This window comes from Mus musculus, chromosome 13 (assembly GCF_000001635.26).
Source record: "Mus musculus strain C57BL/6J chromosome 13, GRCm38.p6 C57BL/6J".
NCBI lineage: Eukaryota > Metazoa > Chordata > Mammalia > Rodentia > Muridae > Mus > Mus musculus.
In genome coordinates, this window is record NC_000079.6 from 52915788 (window position 1) to 52930186 (window position 14399).

The following is a 14399-nucleotide window of genomic DNA, read 5'->3' on the forward strand; positions in this document are numbered from 1 at the left end:
AAGTTTCAGGATAAACTGTATGCCCAACCCAAGGTCTGACTTGTAAACAGTCCACAGGGCTGGAGTGATGCTAGGAGGGACATCAACGTGCACCCCCTCTCTGCTGCTAGCACCCCACGTCTCAGCGCCGCCTTCACCCTAAGTGCCCACTTAACATTCTAATTGACGCGTCAATCCTCTTGCACGTCTGTGTGCTTGGTAGAGTGATACAATAGTATTTAGTAATTAGACGTGATAAAGTGTCTTTATTAGAGGAATGTAGGGTGAGGAAAGCCTTCTCTTTGTACACTTTTTCCAATATTTTGATCCAGAATCTATTGTTTACATTTTGATTTAAAATGTAAGTAAAATAGAGTTTCAATTCTACCGTGAGATTTAAATGGGAAGTCAGGCCTCCCGGTCTAAGCTCCAATGCTATGTAGGAATGAATCCTTTTCCTGACCCAGGTAGTAACTGCCTGTTTTCATGATATTTTAGGAGAAAAGGAAGGGAAAATAAACAGATGACTACAGCTAGAAACACTGTCGGTAAACAGGAGCATGGTCTGAGATGCTCAGAGTCATCCAAGCCAACAGCCCCTAAGAACACACTATGAACGAATGCACTGTCCAGCTGGGGCAAATACACACGCTGAGTCCCATTGCGATTTGTGTTCTGAGACCACAAAACAGGATTTTTCAAAGACAGCTTCCCCTGCTCCAGAGACCTGAGGCAAGCCCACCCCAGAGGCTTCAAGTTATCAGAAATGAACAAGCTATCAGTAGAACACGGATGTACAAAGACAACCTTTGGGGAACATGGAGGGAAGACAGTGCCTCTGGGGCACAGAGAACCCCCCAAGGATTTGCAGATGGGAGCCGAGCTGTGAGGCTCTGCCGCCTCCAGTACTCCAGAACACAAAGTGTTGCATAACTAACAACCACAGCCTGGCCGAAATTAAGACTTTACATTACAGGCTGTGATTAGCTTACGTACCCTCTTAATTGAGTTTCCTTTATGACACAGAACTGTATTTCACACAAACACTAGCAGAGCTTCTGGCCTATCTCAAATACATTTATGAAAAAGATGCCCTTTGGAGAAAGGCTGTGGATTAGGACAATAAACAAACTGCCCCCCAAACTGTCTATAGTACAAACACTGAGTACTTGACAGAATACAAAAGGAAAAACAAAGCAAAAACCGCTTATGAATTAAAATGTGAACAAATACCCTGGCTATGCAAAAGTGTTCACGCACACAGAGCAGATACTAGACTAACTTGTGCTAACCAGGCTGACTTGAGTGTAACAACTAGCACATGGCACTAGGCTTGCATAGCCTGTAACAGAAACAGCAGACTGTACCAAAACACTCAAGTCTCATCCCAACAGCATCACACACAGAGATGCAGGACAAAGGACAAGGTTGGCTAGTCAGGAGGCCAGCCAGGACTGGCAGACAGTACCGATGGATGGCCCGCTCACCTGAAGTGCTCTGCCTCAGGAACATCGAAATCTCTGATAAAACAGCTCCCCACCCCCACCCCCACCCCCACCCCCACCGTTCTCAGAGGCAGTCCCTGATAGCCCTCCATCCCAGACTGTCTGTAGCTGGTCCTGAAAGTCACAAAGGATCCTAACATTTTGGGTGTGAGTTCTTAGAAACCAGGGAGCTACAGCGTTCTGAGCACTGTAAGCCTCCTGCATTCACAATTTCAAAACCTCGATTCAAGTGAGCAAGAAAACAGAAATACCTGTGGCAATTCACGTATACACTGCCTAAATGCCATGCAGCCATGGTTTTCACAGCCATTAACATTGTTACCAGGCAATGCAAGTGATCCAGAGACCACCTAAAGTACCTGGGAAGATGAGAGAATTGGATGCAAACACTATGCAGCTGTGTAAGACAACGGTCAGCACCCACACAGACTGGAGTTCTGGGGAAGGGGGGAATCACAGGGAAAGATCCTAGAACCAAGGGCCAAACCCAGGGTTGTGCTTTGTTAAACCATCCCTTCAACCTGCCTGGGCAGACAGAGAACAGAAGTCTGTACTGGGAATACCACCCCCCACATGCCAGGGCAGTAGCCACCTTCTTCAATTACACACCCAGTAAAATGTTACCTTTTTAGGTATGCTACATTTTACGGAAGCAGTAAAACCTTACCAGAGCCAAAATGTAACTCATCTGCACTGAATGTGCCTAAATCCCATAAACTTCTACTGGGGTTTGGGGTGAAGCCAGGCTTGTAAGGATGGGGAACATGAGGGGCAGGAGCCATGGTCACTATGCCTCCAAAAGAACTGTCAACACCCGTGGTCTCAGGCTGGCCCAGGCAGAGCAGACCCTTGTTAGTAAAGAGACACCTGTGCCATCATGAAAACACTAGAGGGGGTTCCCTTGAATGATTAGGGGAATCCGTTTCATTACCCGCGTATCAGTAGTGATCGATCGCCTAGGTTGTTTACCGGGGGAAACAGATTCCTTCCCCTCCGTGGCTCAGGAGTCCTAACAAGTCAATCCCAAGAGAACAATCTTTAATGCTGGGAAAACATGCCACTAGTGTGAAAACCACTGCGGCCCACGGGCACACTCACTGCACACTTATGGGCACACTCACAGGGTGTGAGAGGCACTCACACACCATCCTTCAGAGCTCAGGCCTGCACCTAAGAGTCCATGATGAGGCAGATGGTGCTAAGCAATCAAAGGCACAGGGAACACAGTGGCCTGAGACCTGGTTTCTCCCCCCGCTAGAGTTTCACCAGGTCCTGTTCATTTACCTCAAATAATTATCTTAACGGTCCCAAGCATTTTGTTTTCTGAAACAATCCACACGCTGTAAGTGTCTTTCCAATGCTAACAGATTAAGAATATTCCTTTCTTATGAAACTGTGAAGAGGAAACAAAGAGGGATGGAACCACAGAAGATCTGAAGGGAGAATGGGGCACTGCAAAGGAAGCATGGGACCAGCTCACAGGGTGACAGGAAGAAAGCTCTCCTGCAGCTCTTCCAAAGGACCTGAGTTCAGCTTCCATCAAATGCCTGTGGCTCCATCCCCAAGCGATACAGTCATCCCTGCTCACCTCACCGGCACAGGTACCCACGCGTACGGCACGCAGACACACACATACACACACACACATACACACACACACACACACACACACACACACACACACGTGAAGAAAGTAAATCTTAAGACAACAGGAGATTATTTTACCTACCAGCACAGAATATCCCAGGGACTTCACTTCTGATGATAATGGTCCGAACTTTCTTATCTGACTTTAATGCATCCACCGCTTTTGATAACTAAACCAAGATAGGGGGGAGAGGGAAGAAAAAAGGGGAAAAATCATTTTTAAAATCATACCAACAATATGTGTTAATATTAGAAGCAAACAGCGTAGTCTTCCACTCACCATCTTGAGGAGATTTTTACTGAGTGCATTTTTCCCATAAGCTCTGTTAATCCCGAGCACCACAATGCCTGGTTAGGGAGGGAGAAGAAGGACACAGGCTTGGGTTAGTGGGGCGCTCAGAAGGCAGACTGCAGAGTGGGGATGAATGACGGACATGGCACCTAGCTGATCTGCCCTCCTAGCCAAGGCAAAGACGGGACTTTATTTTCAGTTATAGCTTCCTTTTCAAAGCTAGTACTTCTATTTCTTTAATATGGTAGCTAAGGACTTATCAGGTTAAACTGGTGCTTAATATTCTCGCTGCACTTTAAGGGGAGAATGCCAGCGTCATGGGTCCTTCAGTTCAAAGGCCTCTGCAATGTTTTCCAGGTTTGAATCTCTGAGAAGACCAGGGAGCCCGCAGGAGAGCCGGGCAGATCCGCCTTCATTCACCATTGTCCTTCTGGTGACAGCCACTCTCCCACCTGCCCCTGGCTCCTGGCTCAGCTCAGCAGGGCCTGGGTGCATGCAGGCCTCTGTCCTGCTTTCTGGCGCTGTTGCAGCTGCAGGTAGCTCCTTGCTCCTTGCTGATGAACCAGTCTTAGTACTTCTATGCCAGGCTTCCTCCTGACCTCTGCCCATCAACACTTCTAGTCAGATCTACAGGCAATGAGGACTCGGCCCAAATAAAATGAAATTCATTTTCTTTCCCCTGAGACCCGGGCTCTCCCTGCTCACTCCCTGTCTTGTTGAACACTCATCTAAACCAAGCTGGCCACCCCAGCTGCAGCAGGTCCGAGCACAGGATTCACCACTTATGTAAAATCCCTTATTTGCAAAATACCCAAATTCAGTGGCCTTAACTCTTAGCTCTGCGGGTCTATCCACCTGCACTCGACCTTCCCCCTAAGCACACACGTCCACTGGGAGTCAGAAATGCCCTCTCCAGCACTGGGTGTGGGCCTTATCTGTTCCTGACTTAAATCAAAGCAAGATGCACACGTCCAGAGTCCAGATGCCCCTCGGGGTGGAGACAAGCTTGCAGGGCCTGAGGCTGTGACCGTTTGAAGGCCTTCTGCAGTGACTGAGGGCTGTGGTCCAACAGGGCCTACAGCCTTGGGTATGCTAGCTCACTGATCCCATAGCAACCTGACAGGTAGCCAGCATTCGGCCCCAGGTAGGCTGCAGAGGTTAAGGATTTGCCGTTATCGTGTAGGTGGCTCTCTGACTCCACACCTAAGTGGCTGCACTACATCCAAGCTTCGGTTTCCATGTCAAGAAAAGTTAGCAGCTCGGGCCAGATGTGCTGAGCCCACACGACAGTGCTCAGTGGCACCTGAAATACCCACCAATCACCTGGTGATTCTGGTCAGGTTGGCATGGCCTGGGGCAAAGGAAGATGGTCAAGGAAAGGTTCCTCCAGGCACTGCTGAGAGGAGCCAGAAGGAAGAGCAGGTAGGAAAGAGGAAACCATTGGAAAGAGGCTCGACTGGATTAAGATATGCCCAGAACTACTGAAGGACACCTCTAGGGGTGGCTGTGACCACCCCTGCCTGTTTATGAATTACTGACGGGAATGAAGGCACCCCCGATAGAGTCTTAGTGTGATGGCATTATGAGAAAGTAGCAAAGACGGGGGGGGGGGGGGGGCCTGGCTGGAGGAAATGGGTCACTGAGTGTGGGGTTATATCTTCCCTGGCCCCTTCCTATCTTCCTTCCCTCAGCTCACAGTCCTCCAGGAGGAGAAACAGCTTCCTCCACGGTACATTCCTACCAGTAAGGTGTTCTGCCGAAATGCATGGTGGGCTCAAACCACCAAGGAATGAACCTTCTGAAGCCACTAGCCCAAAAACAACTCCTTCCTTATTTACATTATCTCTGTACAATACAGATATTTTGACATACATGAAAAATGAATAATAGAGAGACTGAATTCGGGGCAGAGGACACACAGAAGGAAGCACAAAGCAGCCACGGAGAGTGCATGATGGGAGGGGTGAGAAGAGCAAGCGGTCAACCAAGTAAAGAAGTCAGCACAGGTCAAAAAACGGCTGCAGGCCAAGATCAAAGTTCTCTTTAGCCTAAGAACAAGGAGTAGCAGCTAACAGAAACTGGTTCTACACAATGCACATACTCATGTGATCCCGGGGCAGGGCTGCCCATCTGGAGGCTGACACCAGTACAAACCAAGGGAACTGAAAAGATTCAAGACTTATTCGAGATGTGGGAATGCAAACCTGATTGAGGGCTGGTTACCCTGGAAGGCAGGGCTAGCAGTATCTACTGGGTTTCTGGCTTTAGCAACTAGCAGTGTAAGAGACACTTCTGGTGGGACAAAGACCTTAAAATGTACCTTCACACAGTTTTCCAAAAACTCTGACAGTGTGTTAGTGTGAATAGCCTTGGCTCATGAGAAGTGGCACCATGAGTGGGTGTGGCCTTGTTGGAGTGGGTGTGACCTTGTTGGAGGAAGTGTGTGTCACTGTGGAGGTGGGTTTTGAGGGCCTATGCTCAAGCTCTGCCCAGTGCAAAAGATGTAAAACTCTCCAGCACCTTGCCTGCCTGCAGGATGCCATGCTTCCGGACATGTTGATAATAGACTGAACCTCTAAAAGTATAAGCCAGCCCCAAATAAATGTTTGCCTTTTAAGAGTTGCCTTGGTCATGGTGTCTCTTCACTGCAATAGAAGCCCTAAGACAGACAGAATCATTTAACAAATATCAAGATCTAAAAGTACAAAGACCAACTAGGTTTATACGTACCTTACACACAAGCCAAAGGCAACGCCCACCAATCAAGGCGATGAGCCACATTGACAGAAGCAACACTAGCAAGTGCTCGAAATCCTATGACCATCTCTACTACTGAAGAGAAGATCCTGACAGGCACAGGGCCCTCTGATTAGAAAGCAACAGACACAACCTGTAAGACTTTAGCTCAATGTGACAAAGGACACCGGGGCAAACCCGAGCTGACATCAAACTCCAGGAAGACAGTCTTCAAGCAAAGATGAACAACAAGATAAGGCCCCACTGCTACTCAGCACGGTGCTGAGAGCCTCGGGAAGGCATCGTGGCAGGAGAGAGACAAAGAGCACGGTGACTTCAAGATGGGAAAGAGAGAAGTAAGATTATGTCCACTGACAGGGGACAGGGTCCCCTGTGAAGGAAATCCCAGAGAGCCCATGAAAAACCTACAGAGCTAATTAATGAATTCAGCAACATTTTCATTTGATACATTAACAGTGAATCATCTAAAGATAATTTTAGAAAATAACTCCACTGGTAACAACATCAAACCACAGAACTCCATCCTCTCTGCTTCCAGCATTAGAAATTATCACCCATTCCTAAGGTGTGAACACTAAAGAAACTGGGCATGTGTGCACATGGGTACCTGTTGTCTTGGATGCCACAAAAAAAGGGTATCAGATGCCCTGGAACTGGAGGTTGTGAGCCGCTGTGTGGATGCTGAGGACAGAACCTGGGTCCTCACTGCAGCAATAAAGGCTCTTCACCTCTGAGCCACCTCTCCAGCCCTGTAGCTGCTTTTCTAACAGGCATCTTAGAACTTAACAATTCCTTAAAAGAGAAACAATTAAAGCCAAAACAACAAACACACAAAAAGCACCACTACCATAAAAAACATTCTTTGTTGGTTTGGTTTTGTTTGATTTTGGAGACAGGGTTTCTCTGTGTAGCCTTGGCTGTCCTGGAACTCACTCTGTAGACCAGGCTGGCCTTCAACTCTCTGAGATCCACCTGCCACTGCCTTCTAAGTGCTAGGACTAAAGGCATTATGCCAACACCACCCAGCCAAAAAGACAGAATAAACATACCATAAAAAATAGCCCATTAGGAAGGGAGCAGAAAGGAGACACTCCTAAAAGCTTTTAGGGGAAGACATCACATTTCTGAAACAGCTAAAAAGGAGAGGCCAGAAGAATAACTAAATGACTGACTTTTAGCAAGATTTGGGCAATTCACACTGGCAGACACTTCTTACAATTCTGAAAACCGAAAAGTAGACCTGAACAAATTAAACTTGTCCTTACACAGTAAGCCAAAGCTCGTACACAGTTCCCTCACATCCACTCAACACACCCTGATTCTGAACACAGCGCTGCTAAACCCACCTGAAAAGTAGCAAGGCAGCAAAAACCAAGAAAAGACCAAAACCAGAACAAGGGCTGAGGAGGAAGGAGCCAAGCCATGACAGTGAAACAGCAGTTAGGCTCTAGGCGTGCGAGGCACAGACAAAAACCACTCTGGTCATCAAAGCAGTATCAACGTGCAACCTTCAACGGGACAGCAAAAGACAAGACCTGGGGGGGTTCCTCCAGAATGCAGCAGCCTTAAGTAGGTGGGGCAGAGGGAGCCAAAGTGCTAGGATAGCTAGGTGCCACCTCATGGGAAAAGCAAAGGACACACACGAACACCGAGAGGGTGGAGCTGAAGGAGCCCTGAACACGGCAACAGAATGTACAAACATGCTAGACAATAATGCAACCTCATGAGCAGCCGCTCTGTGGTTCCTGAAGCCTGCCTTTCTACACGGCCCTACTCACTCAAGTCTGATGCTGCTGGTGTCCACGTTTTGCCCTATATAGGTGGCGGACTCTTTCTTCAGTTTCTAGAATGAGTTTTTCCCGTGGTGGATTTTGTCAGATGCTTTTTCTGAGTGTGTTGGGATAACTGTGGTTTTTCTTGCTTAGTCTGCCCCTGTGGTGAATTACTTTAAATGCATTTCAATAAAGACCCACACCTGCATCCCCAGAGTAACTCCCACATGGTTGTGGTAAGTAGTTCTTTTATGTATCGTTTGATTTAATTTGTTTCTGTTTTATCTGAGGCCAAAATGATACAGACTTACACCTAAATACAGAAGACCAAGGGTTGAGGGTGAAGAAACCGGTTAACAAGACAACAGAAGGCACAAACGTGATACAAAATAACCAATGATCTCAGAAGTAACTTCAGGCTTGAAGGACCTAGAGATCCAGGTTGGAGATATGGCTCAGCAGGTGGAACACTTGACCTATGTGAACTTAGCCTCCCTGAGTTTATGAACTTTGGTCCAGCACCAATAACAGACAGATGGATGGATGGATGAATTGATAGATGGACAGGTAGATAGATACGATGATCAGAGTAGATGATAAGCAAGACTTGGTGTCTAGCTCTAAAGACACATTTGTTTAAGATAAATCATGCTGGCAGGGAGCTGGAGCTGAATTCAGAGCAAGACACGGCCTCCCAAAAGAAAGCCTTCCATAGTGCAGGGATCCCACTCCTCTAAGACATCATCATCTCCAATGCCCTTGCACCCGAAGAAGAACCAACGGAGCTATGTAGAGAAGAGACAAACCCATGCCTCACAGCACTGCAGCCAGAAACTCACTTCTACCAGCAGACGGGCCCAGCTGCAGCTCACTGACTGCAGAAGCTCCACCCAGTCACAGCGGAGCTTTCTCAAGCTCAAGGGAACATCAGTAGGACAGACACACTGGGGGTGAAAAGACCTTAATACACGTAGTAGTGCACTCCTGTAGCCTGGGCACTCTGGAGGCTGAAACAAGACCTTAATTCCAGGCCAGCAAAACTATCTTAAAAGAACAAGGAGAGCAAACTAAATGCAAAGGAACAGAGAGGCAAAAGGCACCAGAATCCACAACACTGGGAACCAAAAATCAGCCCAGAAAGTTCAACGAAACAAAAACATGTGCGTGCATGTATGCGTGCGCATTAGTTAGTGAGTGAGTGTGTGTATGTGGTGCGAGTTTTGGTTTCTTTAAAAACCCAGTTCTATTGTTTTGGTTTAATCCCAGGTGGGGGATATGTGCTGCTTCAGTCTGTCCACAGCTGCCAACTATGATTGTCTTGTACTCTAAAAGGGCCATGATTTTTGCCTGCTGCAGGCAGTCTAACTCTGAGGATTCTGGAAAGAGAATAAATACCAGAGTCCCAAGAGGGGCGCCAGTGCTCCAAAGAAGGTGGGTGCTGCTACCCCTGCATTTGCTATTGCTGGGCTGCTGGATATCCTGACAATGAAAACTGGACTTGCCTCAAGGAACCCAACGCCTTTAATCAGCAAGAAGTAGTAGATTTTGTTAGCTGAAAGAGATCTATGCCCCCTTCCCCTCTAAGCTTTCTTTCCCACCTAGTGTTGGGGGTTGGGAGGGATTATGGTGGACTAAAAGTTGGAAGGAAGGAAGATGTAGAAGAACCCAACAAAATAATAAAACAAATACACCAACATATGTGTGTCTGTCTGTGGAACCAAGGCTGATGTCTCTCATCTAAACCAAGAGTCAGCCAGCTTTGGCTAGCTCAGCTCTAAGATTCCCTCTCTCCGCCTCTTAACGCGATGAGATTACAAAACCTACAGCCACTAATGCCAGCGGGCATTTGGATAGCTTCTGACGGTCCGGACCCAGGCTTCACATGCACACAGTAAGCACTTCACACCCTAAGCTATATCTCCCAGTCCCCCAAAATGGTGTTTTGTTTTATTTTGTTTTGCTATAAGATGAATAATTTGAAAAGCCTCTATCAAAGAGCACTTCTCAAGTCTCTATGAAAATCAGAAACAGAAGCACCATGTCCTACCCAAGTCTACAGGGTTAGCACTGAACTGGACAAAGATTACAGGAACGGAAAACTAAACACCAGTACTTCTCGTAAATATAGATGCAAATAAAATATAAGCATATCAACTCCAACAATACATAAAAACTATCCCAACCGGTTGGAATTTACTTCCAGAGATAGAGGTGGGGGTCATTACTGAAAGGCATTTAAAATAATTCATCACACTAACAAACTAAAAGCAAGAAAAGCCAAGATCATCCCAGAAAAAGTATTTAGCAAAATTCAACAAGATAAAAAAATGAGCTAAAAATTCACTCTATAAATTCCTCACTCAACTGATAAAGGGCAAAACAAACGTAGGTACCACTAGCATCAGACTGAGTGGGCAAAGTCTGACAAAGCTTTCCTCCACAGATCAAGAGCAGCCAGACGAGGCTCCAGCCGTGTAACTTAGCAAGAAAAAAGGAATGAAGACCTTCAGAAAGAAGCAAAGCCACTCAATGTGCAAATGACATGCCATATATGGGAAGTATACAAAGCAAAGAGGCTATCCAAGCACACAATACAATGCCTACAGACAAAACTCCTGTGGATTCCTACACACCTGTAAGGAGTAGCTGGAAAATGAAATTAGCAAAATAATTCCCTTCCTGACAAGAGAAGAAGCAGAAATGTCAGTCAGTGCACACAAACTTATGGAAACAAAATGATTCTGGTGTGTCTTGGGAGGGGGAATATGAAGTGTCCCATTGAAGACTAAAGGATTTGAGTTTGATTTTTTTTTTTTTTTTTTTTTTAATGTTCCAAACTGAAGCTGTAGAGATGGTTCGGTGGTCAAGAGCACCTGCCGTTCTCAGGACCTGAGTTCGGTTCCCAGCACCGACATCAGCGGCTTGAACCCAGACACTATAACTTTATTATTAGGTAGTTCACATATTCATAAAATTGCATGGAAATATATCTTTTTAGTACATAGAGAAAGGTGTGCTAGCAGATGCCGGCCATGTCTACCAGCCTCATTTGAATGAAGCTGGCATAAGTAAAGGCCATGAAAGGTTTCAGTGAAATCTCTCGACGGATCTTTGCATCGTGAAGGATGAAGGCCATGCTTTAAGAGCCACTGCTCTGGTCACTTGCTTCTTTGTTCTGTCTGCCAGAAACTACCCGCAACAGTTTCACAAAGACATCTTTAAAATGGGTTACATTACAGCCCAAGTTCCTCGGGGTAGGGAGATACCAGTCTGGGAAGTGCGTGCAGAAACCCAAACAGAAAGGACTGCAGAGGAACAAGCTTAGGTGAAGCTGCGGGGTGTGTGGCAGGGGTGGAGAAGACCTGCAAGCAAAGGACTCCCAGCTCACCAAGGTGAAGAGTCACATGGGAACAGGGTGGCTGCAGCCAGGAGACCAGGGGGAAGGGCTAAGAGAGGCCTCTGCAAGCCCAAAACGTGGCTCTCTGCAAGGATCTGGGCTGCAAATCACAAACACAGCCCTGACAATAGCTGCAAGCTTTGAGCCTACCCCAGTCACCAGCCTAAACCTCACCAAGGAAGCCTGGTGCTTCTTTGCCCCCAGAGGGTTCTCACCGTCCTGAAAGGCTGAGAGCGTCACATTGTGGACTCATCGCTCTGACAGAAGCACCAGGAGACTATTGATAGTGTAATGTCAAAATCCACTCCCACTCAGGCCACGATACCCACAGCAGCCCCTTCCCTCTCACAGACCATCACGCGCCCTGCTGAGAACAGATTTCTCACCAGAAGTGAGTTTACATCAAAGGAGATACTGATGGACGCGCGCGCGCACACACACACACACACACACACACACACAGACGATCCTGCTGAGAAACTACACCTATCCGTCCTCAAACATCTGTAAAAGACCACAACTCCTGCTTCATAAGGCCTGATTCCACTCTTCAGATCTCCCTCAATGTTGTCTGTCTCTGGAGCCAAGGCTTGAACTCTCCTGAGTCCCTGCCATGCTGTTTGCTGTCTGTCTGTCTGTCTGTCTGTCTGTCCATGGCAAGCCACTAGTAACTAAACCAGTGACAATCTGATTCAGTGTCCCTGTACCACCCACCTTTCAGAGACTCCATCTGCAGTACCCTGGCTCCCGCATCTTCCTCTGCACTACTTATAAGTTGGCTCAGACATAAAAAGAAAGCAAAGCCTGCACCGTCACTTCTGCCAATCCTCAAAAGGATGCTGGGTCAGTCGTTAGGCCAGGATGTCCTAATTACTGATATCTGCCTTCAAGATAAACATTACAGTTTATCGAAATATTAAATAATCTTCCAAGGGCTGTATCTTCCCCTGCAGTCCAATCGCATCCCAACTTAAAGACTTCCAGGAAGTTCTGTGTGAATGTGCGTACAAACACACACGAACACCCACTAAAGCATATACATACAGCTAACAACGCTCCCAACCCCTTCATAAGTAACACACCCCCGGAGCATATAACATAACTGAAACGCCAGCAAAACTAAGCTTACCCAAAAAGACTGGCATCCAAGGCTTTAATGATTCCAGGCCTCTAAGGCCCCAGCTTAGCTTCCTACAACTCTGTCACACCATACTTGTCTTCTGTCATTTCCCAAATAAATATCTCCATCATTTTGACCATTCCGCTGTCTCAGAAGGCTTGAACGTGCAAGAAACAAAATGACTCCGCATACTTCTGAGCGCCCTGCAGAGGCTGCTCAACCCTCAATACACAGTATCCTTCCCATCTCCACAACCACCTCATGGAGTGCCTATCATTCTGCTTGATATATTCGATGGGTGGAGCACAGGGAACTTTGCGTCAGAACTGTCAGTCTCGTGTTGCCTACAGAATGCCTTGGAGTAGACACTGTGGTTCAGCCCTGTGATCCCAGCACTCTTAAATCTGGGGATCTTAACTTCCAGGGCAGCCTAGGTTATAACAGTGAGAGATAAACCCTGCAGGCATTTCGGGGTTCTCAACAAGCCTTGAAGCAAGCGTCATCTGACCTTCAATACACAGGAGAGCTTCTAAAAAGACAGCCATACTGACTTATTTTCCACTTCTTAACAGATTCCAGCATCCAATAAATGGATGTCAAAATGCATTCAGTGGTCCTCTCTTCCTTCTTGGGCAATACGTTCTTCCACCTTCTCAATCACTATAGTTAAGCCGACACTGCAACTAAAGGAAACTCAATATTCCTCTGCATCTTACCTTTTCATAGCTTTCCACCCTTTGCCATGCACTAATATATCTGTCTCCTCCCACTGTAATCAGCCCAAGGGCAAGATGAATAGCCTCATTATTTACCCCCCACGGAGCTCAGCAAGGCAAAAAATTTAAAAAGCGTTCAAAATTCTTTAAGTGAAGTGCAACAGCCCCCCAAAACTAACTCTCCGAGATAATATGTGCAAAAGAATGCTTCTAATTTAAGCTTCTCTCGAGTAATAAAAAGGCATCCCCGCTGCAGCTCCTACAACTCTCGCACTGACGCCTGGGGTAGCAGGGAGCTATTACACAGCAAGAAGCAACCCTGGCCCTGTACTACACGCTCCGCATTGACCTTGGCTGGAGAGACCCCAGGCGCGAGCATCATCACTGAGCAGGCTGAACCCGGAAGGCCACCGTACCCTCGGGGACGCAGTGACAGCCGGGGCAGACCTCCGCGGCCTCGCCCGCGCTTGCCTGCAGCTCACCTCGGTTCTCCTCCTCCAGGTGCCGCACGCGCAACTCATCCTCCGTCTTCACCTCCGAGCTGTAGCCCCTCCTCGGGGCGGTACCCCTAGCCCAGGCCGCGGGGCCGAGCCGCGCGCAGCACGCGGCCACCAGGCGGACGCCAACCGTTCTCAAGGCGCCCAGAGCGCCTGGAGCCGCCGCCGCCATGTTGTATGTTTACAGCGGGCGCCCGCGGCCAGGCTCCGCCCCCCGCTTGGAGCCGCGCACGCACACGACAGGCGTCGGTCGCTTTGGCCCCGCCCCTCGTTGTCTGGCCCCTCCCAGGCACTCTTTACCTCGGCCGCCCGGGTAGCATTAATGTTTTGCCAGCTCAGAGAAGGAGAGGCATCTTTAAAGTGTGGAAACGCTTAAATGAAGAGGACAAGAGGGTCTTGCCTCCATGCACTTGGTCCATAGTAGGCTTGTGACTGACCATCCCGGAAGGAAGGAAGATACTCGAAAGACAGACCCTTGTTCCCCTCCTCTGTGTATCATCAGATTGTTAAAATCCACAAGGTCTTTAACAGTGGGGACTCCCACCTGGCGGTGGTGGCACACACCTTTAGTCCCAGCACTTGGGAGGCAGAGGCCAGCCTGGTCTGACAGAGACAGAGAAACCCTGTCTCAAAAAGAAAAAAAAAAAAAAAAAAACAGTGGGGACTCCCTCCTCTCTTCCCTGAATCCCAGGTGAAGATGGGGAAGTTTAGGACCAG

The 14399-nt window shown here is 47.7% G+C and overlaps 1 protein-coding gene across 5 annotated transcripts in view; it reads right to left on the reverse strand.

Annotated features, from left to right (window-relative positions):
- Positions 1-13917, reverse strand: part of Auh (AU RNA binding protein/enoyl-coenzyme A hydratase) — a 94598-nt gene extending 80681 nt beyond the window's left edge. For 3 of the 5 annotated variants that reach the window (XR_003950422.1, XM_017315373.2, XM_006516846.4), the window contains exons 1-3: positions 13668-13917; positions 3412-3479; positions 3214-3301 (exon numbers count right to left, since the gene is read on the reverse strand). Coding sequence is in view for 3 of the 5 variants with exons in the window: in XM_017315373.2 (XP_017170862.1) it covers positions 3214-3301; positions 3412-3479; positions 13668-13854 (343 nt within the window). In the remaining 2 variants the exon portion in view is untranslated. The remainder of the gene's footprint in view (positions 1-3213; positions 3302-3411; positions 3480-13667) is intronic. The other 2 variants (XM_030247133.1, NM_016709.2) reach the window with 2 other exon arrangements.
- Between the last annotated feature and the right edge of the window lie 482 nt (positions 13918-14399).